This window comes from Mastomys coucha, chromosome X, assembly GCF_008632895.1.
Source record: "Mastomys coucha isolate ucsf_1 chromosome X, UCSF_Mcou_1, whole genome shotgun sequence".
Taxonomy (NCBI): Eukaryota; Metazoa; Chordata; class Mammalia; order Rodentia; family Muridae; genus Mastomys; species Mastomys coucha.
Window position 1 is genome coordinate 151,210,091 of NC_045030.1, and position 22,045 is coordinate 151,232,135.

The 22,045-nt window shown below is 34.8% G+C and overlaps 1 protein-coding gene across 7 annotated transcripts in view; it reads right to left on the minus strand.

Annotated features, from left to right (window-relative positions):
* Cnksr2 (connector enhancer of kinase suppressor of Ras 2) overlaps positions 1-22,045 on the minus strand; it is a 226,767-nt gene that overhangs the window by 43,345 nt on the left and 161,377 nt on the right. For all 7 annotated transcript variants that reach the window (XM_031370058.1, XM_031370042.1, XM_031370067.1 and 4 more), the window contains 4 exons: positions 8,433-8,481; positions 7,974-8,146; positions 2,989-3,062; positions 2,236-2,307 (listed from right to left, as the gene is read on the minus strand). In XM_031370058.1, coding sequence (XP_031225918.1) covers positions 2,236-2,307; positions 2,989-3,062; positions 7,974-8,146; positions 8,433-8,481 — 368 coding nt within the window. The remainder of the gene's footprint in view (positions 1-2,235; positions 2,308-2,988; positions 3,063-7,973; positions 8,147-8,432; positions 8,482-22,045) is intronic.

Consider the following 22,045-nt stretch of genomic DNA (forward strand, 5'->3'; position numbering starts at 1 on the left):
GATTAAAGGTGTGCATCACCACCGCCTGGCTTTTTTTAAATTTCTTATTGAAAGTAAATACTAGGAATAACATTATTAGAGAGATAAAAACAAGGGTAAACAAAGATATTATAACTACATTTTTTAAATTCATATTTTTTATGTCTGTAATTCTGAGATATAAGGTATATTATGTCAAGTCTTATATAAGATAAGACTTGTACATATATATTGCACTGCTGATATTTAAGATTAGTTGCTTCTTTTCTTTAATCTACTACTTGAAGTAAGGAAATAAATGACATGGTTTTGGTTTAGTTTCTTCTTTTCTTTTATGGTATTTAGAACCTTATACATATAAGGGAAGAACAGTGATCTCGAGATCCTTTTAAATATACTGTGACTATAGAATAGCAAATTAAGGCTAAGAAAGGTTTTACAATTGATAAAATGCATGGAAAATGTCTAAACTAAAATGATTCCAATTAGCATGTACAAGGAATGATTAAATTATTTTAATTCTTACAGGGAGGCAAATGGTACCTAATGCATTCATCTTGTAAGAGCTACTCATTTATATCAGTATTCTTCATTTGGTTATAATACAAACCCTTCACATGTATCCACAGGGAACTGAGTTTCTTATCATTTGGCTAAACTACCATGGGCATAGAACTATAGAACTATAGGGTAATTATAGCTCCAAAAATAGAGAACCACAAGTGCTCTATTATATACAGGTGAATAAACATTTTTACTTTTAGAGCAAGGAGGAAAATCTCTGAAAATTCTTAGTGCTGGTAAGAAAATTTAAGTATAGTAAATTATATAAATCAAGAATGAGGACATTTCCTTTCTCTGCCACTTCCTTTCATACATCTCTTCTTTTCAAATGGCATGGCTGAATTTCCAGTTGTCAAATAATTGATTTATAAAAGTAGCTTAAGTGTTCATTTCCTGTGCTTAAGCGTATTCATGAAGCAGCACAATTTCTGTGCTCAAAATGTTTAGATACCATTTTTTGGAGACATCTAAAGAAAAGTAAATGAGGTAAGAGAACAAAAGTATATAAATATTAAAACTTATTGCTACTGAATTCTTATATAGCATTTGAAACTCAAAAACCCTTACTGAGAGAGTTTTTCTTATTTTATAAAAGGATCAATTATTTAGTACAGAAAGGTCAAGTTTCTTGTATACAGTTACATAGCAAAGACGTTGTAAAGCTGGGATTCTATTTTGTTTAAAGGGCTACAGTGCCAATCACTAAGCTTTGCTGCCTCTTCCAACTGTTGGAAAATTATATATGTAATATGCATTACTTTCTGCAATTATAACAAGGAGAACATTTTGATTTTTAAATTTAATTTCTATTTTATTAAACAGAGAGGGGAAAATTAAAGGAGTGAAAGAAAACTAAAAAGTGGGTAAGACTGAAATGTGAAACAAGGTGGTATATGAAGAGGAAAATATATGTATGTTTTCCTTTAGCCACCAAAAAACCACAGAGCTATCAAAACAGTTGCCTATATAATCCTGTCCAGTGACAAATGAAAGATTACAGGAAGAATTATTACATTTGCTAGACCTAAACTATTGAAATGGATATTCTATCAAATATACTTAGTACTTGAATAAGGCATGTTTTGTGTACCATTTTTGGCATCTAGAAATACATGTTAAGACATATTCCTGCTGGGTAGTAGTGGCACACGCCTTTAATCCCAGCACTTGGGAAGCAGAGGCAGGTGGATTTCTGAGTTTGAGGCCAGCCTGGTCTACAGAGTGAGTTCCAGGACAGCCAGGGCTACACAGAGAACCCCTGTCTCGGGAAAAAAAAAAAGAAAGAAAAAAAGAAAAAAAATAAATACATATTCCTAAAATTTAACATGTAAAAACTCCTTTTTTGTGGTATTAGTTTAGATTTATATGTGTTACAATACTTTTGATGTAAAACTGAAAGTCAAAAGGTTGACTGTCAATTTTTGCTTAAAATACATGTTTAAAAATGTTATTCTTTATTATTATTTAAATATAAATTTTATTGTGTATAGATGGAATTTAAAACACATATTAAGCAAATACTATTTTTAAAATTAGGTATGATCACATGGAAATATAGTTGGACTATTCAAGTTTTAATTAAACTCATGCAGAATCTCTAATAAGATTCCTTAAAGATTACTGAAGAAGAGGCTGGGAGCTTGAATTTCAGGCCTAATTAACTAAGTCACTTGAGATTTAAATAGCACTTACCTGTTCATGTCATCAAGATGTTCAGCAGCAAAATAAAAGCTTTTGATTTTAGGATGGCAGGCTTTGAATGCACTGTGAACAGAACCACAACAAATAAGTTATATTTATATTTTTGCAAATTGGAAAAAGGTTTTAATTCACATACCTTTCAAAAACTTTATTAAATTTGGAGAGGGGATGGAACATGATCAAAATGTGTTGTATGAAAAAAATAAAAATTCTAAACTGGGTTTGGCACACACTTTTAAGCCCAGCACTTGAGAGGCAGAGGCAGGTGAATGAATCTCTGAGTTTAAGGCATGTTAAACAGTCAGAGCTTGACAGTGAGACCTTGTCTTTTTTATTGGTAATTTAAAAGACATTCTATGCTGTTTATTTATTACTAACAACATCATCACTTGTGTTTCTATGTGTATGCACATTCCAGAGGAAAAAATTTGGGAGCTGATTCTCTCTATTCATGGATTCTAGGATTGAATTCAGTTTATCAGGCTTGCAAATAAAGTGCTTTATCTTGTTGCCTCAAACTAAATGTTTATGGATAAAATTACTACAATGACTAACCTAAGTTCATATATGTAATGCTTCTATCACAATGACAGAAATTAGTAAAATTCTATGTTATATCCTCAAAACTGCTTTCTTATAATGACAGTTTGAAAGCACCACATAAACAACCTACAACTTATAATCTAGAAAATTACAGAATAAATTATCCAACCCCCCTGCATTCCCCATGTAAAATTAACTTACTATTTCTTGCGGCATTCACTAGCTCTATCGATTTTAAATTCAGGCAAACTGATGAATCCTTCTGCTTTTTCATCCTAAGAAAGCAAGATTTCTGTTTAGTCTATCACACCAAAGAGAGGTCTGAAACTAATTATTCTGTGCAAGTTTGACTTAGATCTTTCCAGTAATAAATGTACTGCTCATTTATTTTGTAATTCCATTTATGTTCCAAAAATTCTACATATCCATAAAGCAAAGGAATATTTGAAAATTTATAATTTTTAAAAATTAAAAAAAAATCCCTGACACTATTGATGATACTCTGTTATTCTTACAGATTCTAGCATAACTGTCATCTGAGAGGCTCCACCCAGCAGCCATTGCAAACAGATGAGGAAGGAGATCTACAGCCAAACAGTAGACGGAGCCCAGGGACTCTTGTGGAAGAGTTAGGGGAAGGATTGAGGGACCAGAAGAGGATAGTGACTCCACAGGAAGATGAACAGAGTCAACTAACCGGGACCCTTATCGGTTCCTAGAGACTGAACCACCAACCAAAGAGTATGCATGGACTGGACCAAGGCCCTCTTGCACATATTTAGCAGATATGCAGGTTGGTCTTCAAGCAGGTTCCCCAACAATTGGAGATGGGGCTATCCCTGAATCTGTTGCCTGCCTGTGGATTCCATTTCCCCAACTGGGCTGCCTTGTCTGGCCTCAGTGGCAGACGGTATGCCTATCCTGCAGTGACTGGGTGTGCCATGGTTGGATGATGGGGTGGGGGGGCTCCTCCTCAAAGGAAAATGGGAGGGGGAAATGAAGAAGGAGCTGTATGAGAGGGAAACTGGAGGAGAGGGGAGCTTCAATCAGGATGTAAAGTAAATAAATAATTAATAGAAAAAAGAAAAAATATTATTTTTATATTAAAATGAGGATAGAAATAATTTGCAAATTAAAACATGTTTTGTAAAAATTTTGCGGGCTATGGAAGTAGTTCAGTAGTAGAGTACTCATTTATGCAGGATGTATTTTGGGCTTTGTGTTGGGATGTAAACAACAACAACAACAAACCAAAATCAAAAATAACAAAAAGAGGTAAAAGAAAAGAACATTTCAGGCCAGATGTACAAAATAACTGAACTTTTTAGTATACAATTTTTTTATCGTTTGAAAAAGCTTCATTTATTTCATGTGTATGACTAGTGTTAGAATGTATGTATGAGTATCATGTGTATGCGTGTTGCCTAATAGAGGTTAGAAAATAGCATTGGATCCCTAGAAACTGGAGTTACAGATGGTTGTAAGCCATCATATGGGTGCTAGAAACAGAATAAGGGCTCCTAAGTACTGAAAAACCTCTCCTGCCCCATTTTCTATTATTTTTTAATATTTAGAAATAAAATTTGGAGATTTGTTTGCCAATTAAAATATTCATTTCTTTATAATAATTTTCTTATCAATTTTGATTTTTGCTATATAACCATTATTTTATGAACTCGATAGTTTAGAAATTAAGTATGTCAACTTGATTTTCGAATGTGTGATTTCAGATTCATCGCACGCACACACACATATTAGTTTTCATTGGAAAAATTTAATAAAATTTATAAATCCTCCTCTCTTTAATACTGGTTAATAAAATAACATAGGAGGATTATCCAAAATATATTTGTCTCATGTTAAATCAAGTATAACGAGATTTGCTGGCTAAAGTTTCAGTTACTGTGTCCCTTGCCTTGTTAATGACAAATCTTCATAGACTTTTACTATTCTAAACTTTTTTTGTTATGCTAACCCAGCCCATAACTCCTTATTTATCAGATTATGTAAAATTACTCCCTCAGCTGTATATGTTTGGGGGCCTCATATCAGCTGGTGTAAGCTGCCTGGTTGGTGCCTCCGGGACTGAGAAGATGCACCTAACCCTCAAGAGACTTGAGGCCCCAGGGAGTGGGGAGGTCTGGTGGGGTGGGGGTGGGGGATGAGGATATCCTCATGGAGACAGGGGAGGAGGTATGGAATGAGGAACAGTCAGACAGCAGACTGGGAGGAGAATAACGACTAGACTGTAAAATGCAATTAAAGAATATAATTAAAAGGACTATGTTATATGCAAAATAAAACCAAAATACATATTTACTGAATTCCTTTCTATTGGATATTTAGTCAAACCAAACAAATAAATAAAAAACAAAAAAAGACAATGGAGAAAAAAAAATTTACTCACCCTCCCACTATTTTGAAGAAAAATACTACTCTCAGCTCTCTTTCTGTGTGTGTGTCTCTCTCTCTTTCTGTGTGTGTGTGTGTGTGTGTGTGTGTATGCATGTATTTTGTGCATCTTTGTTATTTCTATTATTAATGAGCTATGCAAAACTTATAATTTTGAACTTTAGATAGCAAGTGAAATGTATATGCTATATACAGAAGCAGCCCTACATTTTTCCTTTAATATATTGCCAATCTGAAGTTCCACTTTGAATTCTATCTTATGCTACTTTGTTATCCTCAATTTAAATCTAAAATATTTATAGAGTATTATCTTTTCATGATGATGAAGCATGAAATACTGTATTTCAAAACAAGGCTTTCCTGGAAATATGTACTACAAAATTATCCATTTATATTGTACATGGGTAACAGTAATAACAACTTGCCAAAGACTGACATATAGGCACTATTTAAAAAAGCAGATAAAAGATTTTCATCTCTTATAGTTTGAAAGCCAGAAGAGTTTATTATACATAAACAAATCTATAATTGAATCATAATAAAGAAAAATCAGAGATACTGCATCTTGATACTTCATGATTAGTACATAAAATTTTAGTATATCTATCAAACAAAAATGTTTTTATATTTGTTTACTATAACTAGACAGGATATACTTAAACAGATTTTATTTTATGTAACTATATGACAAAATATCAAAACAAAATAATTAAGTATATATAAGTATATAGAAAATTATTAATTTAGGATCTTCTAAATAATTCTTCTATTAAGCATTTTGTAAGACACTGTTCTAAGTTGTGTGATAGCCATTGCTTCATGTCTAAGAAAGTTTATTGAGATATGTGTCATTATTTTCTTTTTGGAGAGGAAGCTATAAGCACAGTCATTCAAATAGTATAATCTCTAAGTCTACTCTAAGTGTACTCATGATATAAGATAGCAGCCTAATAGCTTGTTCAGGGAACATGAAATTCTCTAGATATTGTATGTTACAATCAAAGGTCTACTAATGATAGTAACTTTTAGCAATTACTCTTCAAATGTAAACTGATTAATGTCTTAGGATACTATTTGTATAAAATCTACAAACCAGCATTTTGTCTCATTGAGGCCAGACCAGGGAGTTCTCTGCTGTATATGTGTGTGTGTATGTGGGGGGTGGGGTGGGGACAGGGGTGGCCTCCAACCAGCTGGTGTATGCTACCTGATTGGTGGCTCAGTGTCTGAGAGATTTCAGGGGTCCAGGTTGTCGAGACTGCTGGTCTTTTTATGGGGTTGCCCTCCTCAGCTTCTTCCAGCTTTTCCCTAATTCAACCACAGGAGTCCCTGGCTTCTGTCCATTGGTTGGGTGTAAGTATCTGCATCTGACTCTTTCAGCTGCTTGTTGGGCCTCTCAGAGGGCAGCCATGCTAGGCTCCTGTCTGTAAGCACACCATAGCATCAATAACAGTGTCAGGCCCTGAAGCCTTCCATTGAGATGGATACCAAGTTGGGCTTGTCACTGGACCTCCTTTCCCTCAGTCTCTTCTCCATATTTGTCCCTGCAGTTCTCTTAAACAGGAACAACTCTGGGTCAGAGTTTTTGACTTTGAGATGGCAACCCTATCCCTCTACCCGATGTCCTGTTTTTTTTTCCCTCTCCCCACTGTCGGGCATTTCATCTAAGGTCCCTCCCTTTGGTTGTTGAGATTCTCTCACCTCCCAGGTTTCTGGTACAAAGAGGATCACCCTGCCTTCCACTTCCTGAGGCTGCACATTTCCATTCACTCTGCTGGAATGAATGGAACAACATTCCCCAGCTGTTCTCCTATCAATATCTCACTAGGTTGTCTATGTTATGCATTTATTTTATTAATCTACTACTTTTAAATTTTCTTTGAAACGTTGAATATTAGTGTTTTACTTTTAAACCCAATAGACAAACATTTCTTGCCAAATTACATCTTTCTACTATTTCCTGTTAACTTGTATTACTAAAACATTTCTTTGTTAAAAAAATCTACAAACCAATAATATGTGTGTGTATGTATGTATGTGTGTATATGTGTATATCTATATCTATATCTATATCTATCTATCTATCTATCTATCTATCTATCTATCTATCTATCTATCTATCTATCTATCTATGCTAAAAGCCAAATTATTGTTTTAAAAGTCTAATAAAGTGAAGTAATAGGTATACCAAACAAGTCAAAGCAGTGTTAGGGGAAAAATTCAATGAATAAATTACACATTGACACATTTGGTGAGACATGGTTATGACTGGGATTAGTCTAGATGCAAATATGTTGTACCAATAAAATTTTTAAAGCCCTAGAAAAGTCATAAGAGCAATTAAAATATATTAAACATGCTCCTCCCCTCAGGCTAGCCAAAAGTAACGGATACTTATAATTTTCAAAATTAGTCTACTAGTTTTTCTTCAGGAGAAACTGAAATAAATTGAATTATTTAAGTTGCTAAGTTGTCCCTTTCTCCAAAACAGGTACAAAAAAACCCTATAAAACTTTGAGCAAGAGTTTTAAAACTATATATGCTTTTGTTAAACTACTACATTAGTTATTTGGTAGTTTTAGAAACAGAGAACTTCACTATATTTTAACTGTGCCTCAGATATGTTGCTACATTAGAAAAATGGAGCAACTGTTCTTCCAGAACTCTGAAGATAGATTCTGCATTGACATGAGGGTGATACGATTTAAAACAAATAGCTCAGGTGTTGAGACTTTTGTTAGAGATGGATGAGAGCACCAATTACTCTGTCTTACCTCTTCATTAATATACCAGTATAGGGATGCATCCTTTAGGACAAACCAGTACTTCTTCCATTTCTGTGAAAAATAGCTCTTTGCATCTTTCTTTTTCCAAAGCCATCCCTCACAGTCACCACGGCCAAGATCCTTGCAAGAAATTCTTCTTTTGCTCTTGCCTGCTATAGCTCCTAAAGAGAGTGATGGTAATACTTTATACATTTTGGAAAACACGTAAAATAAAAGATTAATCTGTAGATCCTAAAAGCAAGTCAGATACTTATTATTCATAAAAGTATCATTTCCAATTATGTAATCCTCATCTCAAGACTTTTTGAGACCATCTGTTATCAAAGATCTCTGCATGGTAAATGATCTAAAACTACATTGGCTTCAAGACAATGAAAGGATTAATGAAATGTGCGAGAGAACATCACTGTACAAAAGCAGGTTTAAAGGTTCATTTTCTTTTATTACCTTTGTTTTTCTTCTTTGATTTGTGCTGCAGAGAGGACTGCTGAAATGTCTGAAATTAAAGACAGGGAAGGTTAATATGTGCAGATTGTGATACAGAAAACTCAGAGGGCTACACCAATGACTCTAAGCCCAGGTTAGAGAAGTAACTTTCCCATTAATATTTCAAAATAAATTAATACAATCACATTACTTTACTTTCCCATCTCCCTTAAAGCAGCAGAGGACTTATCCCTGTCCTAGTTTTGTTGGCAGATTTTAGGATAAGACACACTGTGAAACTAAGTGTTCTTACACACACACACACACACACACACACACACACACACACACACACACACACAAAAACTCCCTTTGAGAGATGTACTTTGCTTTCCAATACATCTCGTCTGATTCTCACACAATTTGATGAACTAGGAGGCAAATGTTTGTTTCTTGCTTCTGTTTCCCTTAAGTATCTGAATATGTAAGCACTTCGATCAATACCATAATGTCACACCTTCTTATACCAGTATTACTGACTAACCTTCATGTCAACAATATCAGCACCTCAGCTCATCTCTTCTTTTGAACATATATATGTACCTTCCTACTCCTCAATTACCTACTCTTACTACTACGTTTGGTATCTTTAACATGTTCCATCTATAGTATGTGTGGATTATAAAGCCTAATACCACTGTCCTATCAATGAAAAAATGTTATGTCATTTAAACCACTGACCATACAACCCAATTATCCTTGTATTTCTGTTCTACCTAGTTCCCATGGAACATCATTATAATTGTTCCTTTGCATTATTCTCTATATCTCTATATATTTAACCGTTTACTATGGCTTGAGAAAAAGCCAGAGCTGTAGTGACTCACCTAACTTTTCAAATGACTATAAATCACTGGTTCTACTCAGATTATACATTCATATACACTGTTCACTGGTATAATAAGATAAATTATGATTAGCTAATCAAGAGAGATTAGAGATTGCATGTGAGTTTTAAAGCCACAGACGATTCTTTGAAGTGGCTCTTCTTTGGAGTAACAAATTTTTCTTTTTCTACACAAATATGTAATAGTTAAATGGATTTTCTTTACATAAAATTTTTAGTTGTAGAATAAATTTATATCACTATTTAATGTATTTCATCCTAAAATAGTATATTTATATAAAACTTTTTGTTCTTGTATGAGTTATAAACATCTAGTACATATAAAGTACATATAAATCTAGAAATAATAATCACCCAAGTTTCAAAGTGCCATAAATATCTCTTTGTGCTATATTCATATATATATAAACACACATATGTGTATATACATTTACATTATATATACACATATATGTATATATATATATATTATAGAAATCATGCCTATAAAAATCACAATTAGTTTCTAAAAGCATAAAAGACAAAATTCATTATGCTGTATGGGTAATTCTGGCTAGTATACTTAATTTACACATAATTATTTTACATATATTGTTTGCCATGAAATTACTTACTGATGCAGCTGCTTCTGTTTGTGTTCTAAAGCAATCATTATAGTTTTACAGCTCATTATTTTGAAACATGCCAAAGATGGGAGATGCCTGTATTTTTCAGAAGCTATCTACATTAATACCAGCGTATACGAATTGGGTTATTTAGTGTGTTATATCTTTTACATTCACTTGTTTAGTTTATTAAGGGGATAGAGATCAGACATAGCGTTCTAACACTGGTCCTAGGTGGAGACATGACATTCCAATCTCTTCCAAATATTCTACTACTGTAGCCCCTCCCTTTCCCATATCCCATGCAGTTATCTATAGACTTTTACTGCTAAGCATGCCCATTTGTCTGATATACAATTTCAAGCTAACATTTCTTTTTTCTCTCTATCACTTCTTCAGATACTAACTAAAATCCCAACCATGTCCATCCTAACCCTGGACATCTTTATTTACCCTGGAGACCCCTACTTCTCCATGTAGTTTTGCGCAGACCTGTATTCCTGAAGCTGCTTACTTTGCCTTTGTCTGATTTAGTGATCTTCAACCTTCCTATTGAGTCATGTTTAGACATTTTCTGAGACTTTCCAGAAGTTTCATGGCAAATGAGAACAAAATAATATTTTTATTATCTTTAGTATCTCTCTTAAATCTTGTAGTCAAATTCCCCTCCGCCTCAGTTTCAAAAATTAACATTTAAAAACAACAGGCTTACATAATCAAAAAGTAAGCTAATAAGTATTTAAGATAAACCTGCCAGAGGTGAAGCCCAGTAAAACCAGGTCTTTTTTGTCTCAAATTCAAATTATATGTAAATCCTTGCATTATAGTTAGCTTCAGAAAAGAGCTGCAGAACTATTTGTTCTTATTAAAAACAAACCACGAACATATTCATAAACATTTTAAATAGGTCTGCCAATCATAACAGTTACTAGCATATAATGAATTAAGAAAGGAACTACAAAAATAAAAGGTTCAGAAATTTCTTACTTAGCTAATTTCAGAAGTTCCAAGGGGGCAGATTGTGGTTTTTCCCCACTGCTATATTAGAGACATTTCTATGGTACAGCTGTCTCTATAATGTACCAAAGTAGTAAAGAATACTTTTATGGTTACAAATCACAGTTTCACTGTTTCTTTATCTCAAATGATTCAACAGAAACCAATGGCTCAATAAGAGTTCCAAAACTTTCCTGTCACATGGGAAATACCCCATATAGTTCAAAAGATTTTAAAATTTGCTTTTAAAAAACCTTCCATATCAGCAAGGCCTGGCCAACAAAATGGGATTAATATATTATGGGCTTGTCCCTTGAAGACAACTAGTAACTCTAGAAAGTCAGACCTTGTAGCTTGAATAAATTAAGCCAGTTGCCTTCTAGAACTGAGAGATTCTGATGATGAGGATTAAAATAGATATGTCTCTGCTTAAAGTCAACTGATGCCGAAGTAGACCTAACCATGTCTTCACTAAAGCATCTGACTGCAAAAATATCAGAGTGATCTTTCTTCACCTCTAATGCCTCTAAGAGCTTTCTTTCACAGTGGTCACTACTTAATTATAATAGCCTTTGAGGCTGGAGAGATGCCTCATGGCAAGAGTGCTTGTTAAATCTATGTGCAGGGTCTGGGTTCGATTTGCAGCACCCACACGATGGCTTATAACCATCAATAACTACAGTTCCCAGGAGTCTGACAATCTCTTCTGTCTTCCAAGAGTACCAAAAAGTGACAAGACAGTGTACATATATGCATGCAGGAAAAAGAAAACACACATACACGTAATATCAATAAATTAAAAAACAAACACATCAAGGAATAACAGCCCAAAGAGCTCAACAAAAGCACCCCCAAAGACTAGGCCAGTAATCAAATGGCAACTACTCTCAAAGGTTCAAAAGAACCCCAAACTACTCAAGAATAAAAAAGCAAACTGAAAAACAAAACTTAAGGTGTACCAACTGGGGAGAAATTTACCAAGTTTTTTAAGAAACCAAGACAAAGTCCAAATACTTGTTTTCTCTGCTTCACAAAGTAAAGATAAAAACCAACAGACATTCAAATGTGGATGGGGAAAGCCCATGAATCCTCAATCCTATACAAATCAGTGTAGGAAACTGAGGGAAGCTGGGAGCAGGAGAAAGTCTTCTCTAGGGAAGACTACTCCAACTGGTCATCCAATACCAAATGGTCAGCCTTGAAGGCAAATATACAAGGAGCACTATAGAGACTGAGCAGGTTACACACACACACACACACACACACACACACACACACACACACACACACACACACTCACAAATACAAGTAGCAGTAATTAATGGAAAAGAGGCTATGAATTTGAAAGAGGGCAGAGGAATATATGGAAGGACTTTGAGGGAGGAAGGGGAAGTGAGAAGTGACATAATTATATTATCATCTCAAAAAAAAAATTCTCAGAGTAAATAGACTCCAGTAGCTGCCAGCAATTTTTATCTTTCCTTTCCATCCAGGATCAACTTGCTACAGACAGCAGGCATTTCAAAATGTATATTTTTTTTCCTGCCATAGTTGACATTATTACCAGAAGTAAGGGGTCATAAACAGTACCACAACCAGTACCAGGTTCAGTCACATGTCCTCAACAAGCCAAATTAACAGTGAAAGGCAGGAAAGGGAGATTTATTCAAAATGATCACACTTGGAAGAAAGGCAAAGAGATTCGGAGATGCTCCTCACAGGCTTGGCTTCTACTCTCTTTTCACAGTGAACATGAAAACATGTCTTTACAGCATAAAAGCCCCTTTAATTTTTTAAAAATATTGTACATACTCTGATTTTAAACAACTTTTGAATTTATATCACTAACCAGGATGTCTCAATGGAAATGTATAGGCTGCCTATTTCAGTTGATTTAATATGGATTTGGACAACACTGATGTCATAACATTCACCCGTCAAATGTGCTATTCATTCTTCTATGTTCAAGTAAATGGCTATTCATTTTTTCCTTCCTACTGGCTCAGGTACAAAATCTGGAGTCAGGTTTAACAACTCCTCCTCCTCCTCCTCCTCCTCCTCCTCCTCCTCTTCCTCCTCCTCTTCCTCCTCTTTTTCTTCTTCTTCTTCTTCTCCTCCTCCTCCTCCTCCTCCTTCTTCTTTACAGCCCACAGCCAAGCCATTAACAAGTTGTATAAGAGTAAATGTTACATATATATGGCCTTACTACTTCTGTTATCCATGCTTACTTTGATTACTGCAATACTTCCTTACCATGCCAGCTGCTTCTGTTTTTAATCTTTCCAAATTTTTAATAGAAGAGCCAGTGTGATCCTATTAAAATGTTCAGCATCTTGTAATTCCTACATGTGAAAATCTCCAGTGGTTTCTCTTTGTGAATATACATTCATATCCTTTCATAATCTTGAAGGCCACACACAGTCTGGCCCCTTATGACTTTTACCATCTTCTGCCCTTCTTATTAACTTTATTCCAGCCACAGTAGCTGATTCCAGATCAAGCTAAAGCGCCCGTCTATCTCACAGTTTTTACTCTTGCTACTACCTTAATATTCCTTTATCCAGACACTATCATTGCTTAGCCTAGACCTCCTTTAGGTCATCACGTAGATGTTTACTTTTAAAATAAACCCCAGCATTCTTTATACAAAATTGTTAATCCTTATGCAGTCAATATTGTTTTTCTTCTTTGCATTTAACATTGAATATGCTTATATTTCATGTTTATCGCATAGACTCCCTTCCAAATATGAACTCTAATAAAGAAGAAAAATTCTGTTTTATACACTGAAGAAGAAGAGGAGGAGGAGGAGGAGGAAGAGGAGGAGGAGGAGTTAAACTTGACTCCTATTAACATTGACTGCCTATTAACATTATGGGCCTAATATAGAAAAACTGAATTACTGGCTTTGAGTGAATAACTACTGAGCAAATATTAGCAAAGAGCCCATAATACAATCTTAACTAGTTAATTTATTTCAACCTAAAAATTCTTGGGTGGTGGATAGACAACATACCAATTCTCTGTGTCCAGTAATCTATATGTGCCATATATCCCTGAAATATACATTTTTTAAATGTATATTTACATTCTTTTTTTAAAATTTATTTTATGTGTGTGAGTACACTGTAGCTGTACAGATGGCCATGAGCCATCATGTGGCTGCTGGGAACTGAACTCAGGACCTCTGCTTGCTCCTGCCTGGCTCGCTCCGGAGTAGCTGTCTTCAGACGCACCAGAAGAGGGCGTCCGATCTCATTACAGGTGGTTGTGAGCCACCATGTGGTTGCTGGGATCTGAACTCAGGACCTTCGGAAGAGCAGTCAAGTGCTCTTACCCGCTGAGCCATCTCGCCAGCCCCGAAATGTATGTTCTTTAGTAGACCAATCTTCTGGGAACATAAGTCTTCTTTAGCATTAGTTGCACTGAGAATGTCTTAGCAAATTTAATAGATTAGATACAAGATGTGGTTGACCAAAGTACATTAAATCTGTGTTAAAAGATATTTATGCAAATAATTATATGATGAATTATGAATAGATGTGTTGAATTATAATCCTATCCAAAAAATAGAATGTGCTAAAATAAAAAGCCATTATGAAAGTACTGTTGATCCTCTTCTTAACCATGGTGATGCATGCAATAGGATTCTGTTTGGCTATAAAAGATCCCTTTTCAGAATTTGCCTGAAAAGACCATTTGTTTTTCATTTGCCCACAGATGTTCTCTTCAAACTCCATTCTCCCGTCTTTTGGATGAAGAAGTGTGTGTTGGGGGGGGGGCTAGTAATTTGGGTCATTCTTATCCTGAAATTTTCAGAAGTACTTATTTTAATTGTAGAAGAAAATGACACTTTCTGTATTGCATTTTGAAAGCTCAGCTACTATTAAATTCTCCTCAAGTTGCAAATTACTGCACTTATGGAAAAATTTGCAATCAAAATACTCTCTTGTTGCAATATAGCAACTTTCTTTCACTGTAATTTTCCACAAAGTTCCAAGATTTCTTCAGTGACTAGCCAAGCCAATATCATCCTTCGTCTACATAAGAAAAGAAGGTGCTTAGCAATTTGAAGTACTTGGGATAAATGACAGCTACTTCTACTATTCAGTTTTTCAAATAAATAAAATTATCTGAAGTCTTAAATATTTTAGAAAGTAAAAGACTTTCTTACTAATTATTATATTTTGGCAGTAAAAGAGTATGAGTAAGTGGAGTATGCACTAAAAGTACTAAGTATTACATCAAAAATCTATAAGAAATTGCACAGAACTTAACTGGTTTGTTGCTGGTGGTTATACTCTTACTGATGTAATACATGAACTAGAGGAGTTGAAATATAGGGAGTGAAAGATATGGCACTGAATTAACAGATGTTTCAGTTCAGCAGGCTAATGTAGCTCTTGCCTGTTCATGAATCTAACTAGACTTTTTACTTAATAAAGATGCATTAATCTTGACTCAAAATCTGTGCTTTGAAAACATTATCAAGGAGGAGTCATATAAGAATAAAGTGACAGTTTAGCTAAGTCTACATGCCCTCTAAGGTCCTTAGATTAGGCAAAGTAAATGGTCCATAAGAAGAATGACCTGTTCTCTAGTTTACAGGAAAGAATGTGACTGAATTTTATACAATATCCTATCATATGTAAATCTTTTATTTATTTATTGTTTTACTTATTATAGTTGTAAGGTATGGAGGAGTGATTAATGAATACTAATAAGAATTACCCCCTTGGAAAATAGAAATCATTATTTTGAGATCATAATAATTATTTACTGAGGGATTATTCTGTGCTAGGTACCATATTGGAAACTTTCTGTAAGTATCAATTTTCATTCTTACCAAAACCCAACCCAACCCAAACCAACAACAACAACCACCAACTGTAAAGAGGCTATCACTGACTACGCAGTAAGGAAGAGAAAACGGAGATAGATTGCATAGACTGCTTCTTCAGGGTTACAAAAGTAAGGGCAGAGTCAAATTCAATTCCTCGTCTGTCAACTCTGTGCTCCTAACTACCACACACACACTACTGTCTTGAAAGGAAGCATTCTATTTAAAGGAGAAGAAAACTGTCACAAATGTCAGAAAAAGACACAAGGCGTTCATGTATGATTGTATTCTGACACATGATACAAGTTCACTGTTATGTGGAAAGAAAGGGTTTTACAAATCGGAAAGGGGAATAAGTTCATGTTAGTGGAGATAATTTAAATCAGTAACACCTATATCCAAATTTATGCTTTGTCAATTTATTTATAAAGTTACATTGCTCTGTGGGTCAGAAAGGATGATTTACACTTATATCATGACACAAAGGGTCATGTTAACATCTCAGTTTTATAAATGAGACAGGACTTAAGGCATGAAAGGTCCTAAAACTCAGTCAAAGTAGACAGGTATGAGACTGTAGCCACACTTGATCTCAAATCCATTAGCAGTGTTAAATGAAATCTGCAGTTTAAAAACCTCATGCCAATACAAGAATGAGGAAATCATAGATCCAAACAAGAGCCTGCATCTGGACTAGTTCTTTATGTTGGAGAAATCTCTTGGAGTCCATCCACCATTATGCAATATTTTCACTAGCACCATTCCTAATTAATTAAAAAAAAATTATTGAAATTACTTGGTTCAGTGTCTTACGAAGTATTTTTGCCTACTGTAGTACTGTTTGTTAAGGCAGAAACCATTTGCTTTGGTCACTAATGAATCCTTAGCTTCTCATACACCACCTGTTAAAAATGAACCAAATACTTACTGAGCACCTGAGTGTGTAGGGAACTAAGGTACAATATTTCACAGGTAATCTGTCAGTACATCCTGACAACTTATCTTCAAAACATATTCAGAGCTCAATTCTGCTCACGACTCTTACTTTAGCATGTAGGCTTAAGCTACTCTTATCTCTCACTTGAATTGACCCTTTTCTACCTTATTTTCCTACTTCAATTTTTGAACCTAGTCCTTTCAATCTAATTTCAATATACCAGCTGATGTGATACACTGAGAATATTGATTTTTCATTAGTAATGAAGTGCACAGCTCCAGTGGAGCAATACTATAGAAGGAACCAGGACATTTGACTTCTAATTCTCCATGTTGTAGTTACTATTTCTGCTCTATGACTACAGTTACATCATTACACTTTTCTGACTTTAATTTTCTTATGTGCAAGCTCAGGAATTTGAATCAGAGTCTCTTGGAATATTTCATAGACTATTAACTTTATTTGAATGTCATTTATAACCGAATGTAAATAGGATCTAATTAGTCTCCATATAAATTTAATTACTGATGATTTAGGATTTATATACACCTGTTTCAATACCAAATGCTAGATGGTTCTCAAAAAACTGCTTAGGCTCCACTATATATGGAAAATAACAACACCAGCCATATTTGGTAGTTATTTTTGGGTATCTAACTGATACGTACAATTAACATGCATTTTGTACTGAAACAGAAGTGGAAAGTCTTTAAAAGGTACAAAGCAGAACTAGGGCAGCTACTGTTCTTAACACTAAGAACAGAAACTGTTGACATACAGAGAGCAGAGAAATCAGGGTAGGCTTGTCAGTCTTTTGTGCCCCCCCCATTTCAAATGTTATCCCCCCTTCCTGGTTTTCCCTCTGCTAAAAACATATTTCTATTAAGAAAGAAACTCAAGATCAAGAAAACTAATTTTACATGTGACATTGATCAGGATAAGACCCTATCTTGGGCCGTATAGCAATCCTTAATTTTAAAAGAAAGGAAATAATACAAAATATACACTGTTGACCTTAAAAAAAAAAAGAGAGATCAGTAACAAATGGAAATGAGTAAATATCCAACTACTTGGAAATTAAACAGCATACTTCTGAATAAAGCTTAGATAAGAAAGAGAGTCTCAGGAAAAATTAAATTGAATGGAAATAAAAACAGCATATGCTTAGGGGAAAAATTATAGCAGTACATACTTCTATCAGGCCAGGAGTATTGCTACACACCTGCAGTCCTAGCACTTCATCTATTTTCATTCTTCTATTTTGGATCTCAATTATTTGGTCCATTTAAATGCAATATTGTTATGTATTCTTTGTAAATAAGTGATTTTTCTGTGTGTGGTAGAGGCAGAGAGCATGGATTTTCATGCTTGTTTTTTCTGTTACAATAGACAAGCATTGTTGAAAGGGTTTGTGTCATATTGGACTACTTCTTTCCTGGCCCACTGGTTAAAGAGGAGGATTTCTTTCAAGCCATATTATGTTTGTTCCTATTACACTTTCCAGGTGTCACAGAGTCAACTTTCAACTTGACACAAATCACCCAGGAAAAGAAAAGCTTAATACCTTAATACCCCTATCAGTTTGGACTGTGGCCATGTATAGAAGATATTTCCTTAATTGCTAATTGATGTAGGAGGGCTACACTCACTCTGAATAGTATTATTTTTTGGTAGGTAGGCCTAGACTGCCAACCAAAGGAAGCAAGCCAGTAAGCAACATTCCTCAATCATTTCTTCTATACTTCTTGTTTTGACTTTCCTTGATGATTACAAGCCAGGTTTCCAAAACCAGAGTCAGTTTATGCAATAGGCAGGAAACAAATACTGAGAATATACTACTAGTTTGTACTTCAGGTCTGGAGGTCTCTACCCTTCTCTTCCTTTAGCATTTCAAGCAGGTGAGTTAATGTATTTTTTCCAGTTTTTTTTGTTTGTTTTTATAGAGGGGAGAGGGTTGTGATTTCTTGTGAAAAATGGATGTCTGAATTATATCTAAGTTTGAATTTGTGAATCTTTTAAGTTCATAAAGTATTTTTATTCTCTATTCTAAGCAGTTCAGTTATAAATATATCAGTCTGTGAAGACTTAAAATGTATACATAGGGGTACTTATAGGTCACTCATTCACATGGGAAAACAAAACCAGCTTGTGCTAGCTCTGTCCTATACCCTAGCTTTCTAGAGGCTGTTGCCAGAGGACTGCTACAAATTCAATACTTGTAACTCCATAAAACAGAAACAAACAACAACAAAAGAAAAGTCTAGAACCCTTCCTATTCCACTTCTCCCAAAGAAGCAGGTCCCTGCCTGGTGTTTGCTCTCTCTCTCCTTCATGCAGAATCCAAAGAGCCCACTGCCCAGGTCTATGGGAGACATGGGAAGCCTACAGAGAGCTGGCTGCAACACAGCTCCATGTACACCAGTTTTAGAATATCTGAGTCAGGGAAATACAAGCAAAGTTTCCTCTCAGATTTCTTCATGGTCTAGCATTCAATAAAACTGTCATATTTATAAATAATTTCAGCCAAAATTTCTTTCTTCCCCCACTTTAAACATATATCTATACCTAAGACAGTGAATTGTAATTGTTTTTTCTGTGACCTGCTAAGACACATCAACAGATCCCTTGGGTCCTCATATACTTGTGTCCACACTGTCCAGTGGGGGAACATTTATACTAATACAGTATTACTTTATAATTAAACTGGTGCATGTGGATGATTCACAGCATCATTCTTAGACAACTATGGTAAAATATGAAGTACTACATATTAGAGGAGGAAGTTCTTAACTTATAACAAACTGTAATTGATAGTGAGGAACTCTAATGTTAATTTATAATGGGAAAGAATAACAACTAAAACAACCAGTAACTAAAATATTCTAATGATATATGAATGTAACCTTTTTCCTGAAAACCATGTAAATCAGAACCATCTACACTTGTGCTTTGCTACTTTATCATGGTTGTTTGGATAGCAGGTTTACTAAATAAAAAAAAATCCCACAGAATTCAAATATTTAGTAAAATGTACTCAAGTATTATTTTATAATTTTTCAACTTGTGAATTAAAATTATCCAGCAGGGGACAGGAGGAAGGATTCGCTGATAAAGACCACTTACTGCTCTTGCATAAGACCCAGGTTCTGTTCTCAGCACCCACATTGGGTGGCTCATAACCACCAGTAACTCCAGTTCTAACCCCTGTGGGTCACTTACACACATGCAGGCAAAATATGTACATACACATAAAACAAATCATGTTCTGAAGGCTAACAGAAGTATGGGAGTGTATTTGATACATAAATAAATCTCATTCAGCTTTGTCAAGTTTCAAAAAAAAAAATCATATAGTGTAGTGGTTCTCAGCCTGTGGGCCATGACCCCTTTGAGAGTGATGTGAAACAACTCTTTCACAGGAGCCTCTTATCAGATATCCTGCAAATCAGATGTTCATATTGTGATTCATAACAGTAGCAAAATTACAGTTATGAAGTAGGCAATGAAATAATTTTATGACTGGGATTCACCACAACATGAGTAAGTGTATTAAAAGTGTTGCAGTGTTAGGAAGGTTGAGAACCACTGATCTAATAGTCTGTTACCTCTCTGTAAAAAGATGAGTCTCTGTACCTTTTAGTTTCTGCAAATAGAAATAGTATTAACAATACTAACATCACAGGGTCTATTTGAAGATTCAACAATAATCTATATGTTTCTGGTACAGAATCTACATAAGTAATCAGGAAATGTTACTACTATTTAGCTATAGAAATGACAATCTATTTATCAGCTTCTTTATATTCTATAACACTTAGACTGGAGACTGCATTTACAGATAGTGAACACTACTAGAATTGTTAACTTTCCGCTAAAATTAGGCTAGTTTTGAAGAGTTGTTAAAATGCTGATGAAGAGTTGGAACACTGATGTTCAAATCTCAGTTCCTGGGATACCGACCCAGCCACAGAAACCTTCGACCTACAATTTGTCTTGACTGCAAGATATGCTGGAGTAATGATGGTCTAGAACTTGTGTGAGTGGCCAACCAATAATGGTCCAACTTAAGGCACACCTACAAGAGGGAGCCCATGCCTGACACTGTCTAGACCAAAGGCTGGATAGATCTAACCTAGGATAGATCCAAATACAACTGGCAGAAATGTAAAAAGAGTCAATGAAATAATTTCTAATGATATTCTGTTACACTCATCAATAGAGGGGCTTCATCCAGCAACTGATAAGAGCAGATACAAAGACCTACAGCCAAACACTAGTTGGAGCTCAGAGAATCCCAAGGAAAATGGCGAGAAAAGAGCTAGAGGGGTTACGAACACTACAGAAACATGGCTTTCACAATCATCTAAGCAGGGCTCATAGGGGCTCACTGAAGTGGCAATCACAGAGCATAAATGGGTCTAAGCTTGGTCCTCTGCATATATGTTATCATTGTGTAGCTTGGTGTTCTTTTGGGACTCCTAACAGTAGGAATGAGGGTTGTCTTTTGCTTGAGGTTGGGACCCTTTACCTCCTACCTTGTTTAGTCTTCATATAAGGATATGGGCATAGTTGTATTATAACTTGTTATGCTGTGTTGGTTGGTATTCTGGGAGGTCTGCTCATTTCTGAAGGGAAATAGAGGAGGAATGGATCTAGGGGAGAGAGGAGGTAAGGGGTGCTGGGAGGAGAGGAAGAGGGGGGAAACTGGTTGGGATGTAATATATGAGAGAAGAATAAACTAAAAGACTCAGTTCCATCATGTAACTACTTTTAGATATTTCTGCCTCAGCTTCTTAATCTGTAAAATGAGTTTAATACTAGTGCATTCTTCATAGGTTACTGGGGATGAACTATTAATACATAGAAAGTGATTTGTATAGTGCCCTTTTCAGGTTAATTGCTTGTTAGAAAGAAAGAAGAAAAAAGTATCTTTAACAACTGTACTCTGACCTTTTAGCTTTATAAAATATTTCCTCCCAAATTATCAGAATGGCTAAATCTACTTATTAGGAATAATATAACAGCTAAGTGTTTATACTTACATCTTAAAAAATAAGATGAATTACAGAAATGTTGGGATGTTAGGAAAGGAGTTAACAGATTTTTAAACACCTACTCAAAATCTGTTTAAAAATATATTTAAAATTACATTATGAAAGTATATCAGCATGGTACATGGATACATAATCAGATTTTACCCATTCTGGTGTATATATGCATATAGATTTTAATTAATTAATTAGTTGCACTTATAATAAAGCAGCATGTTGTTATTTGCATATTATACTAAGCAAAAGTTTCAAAAGTTTATACTCTGATTTCTTTTTCTTTTTCCTTTTTTTTTTTTTT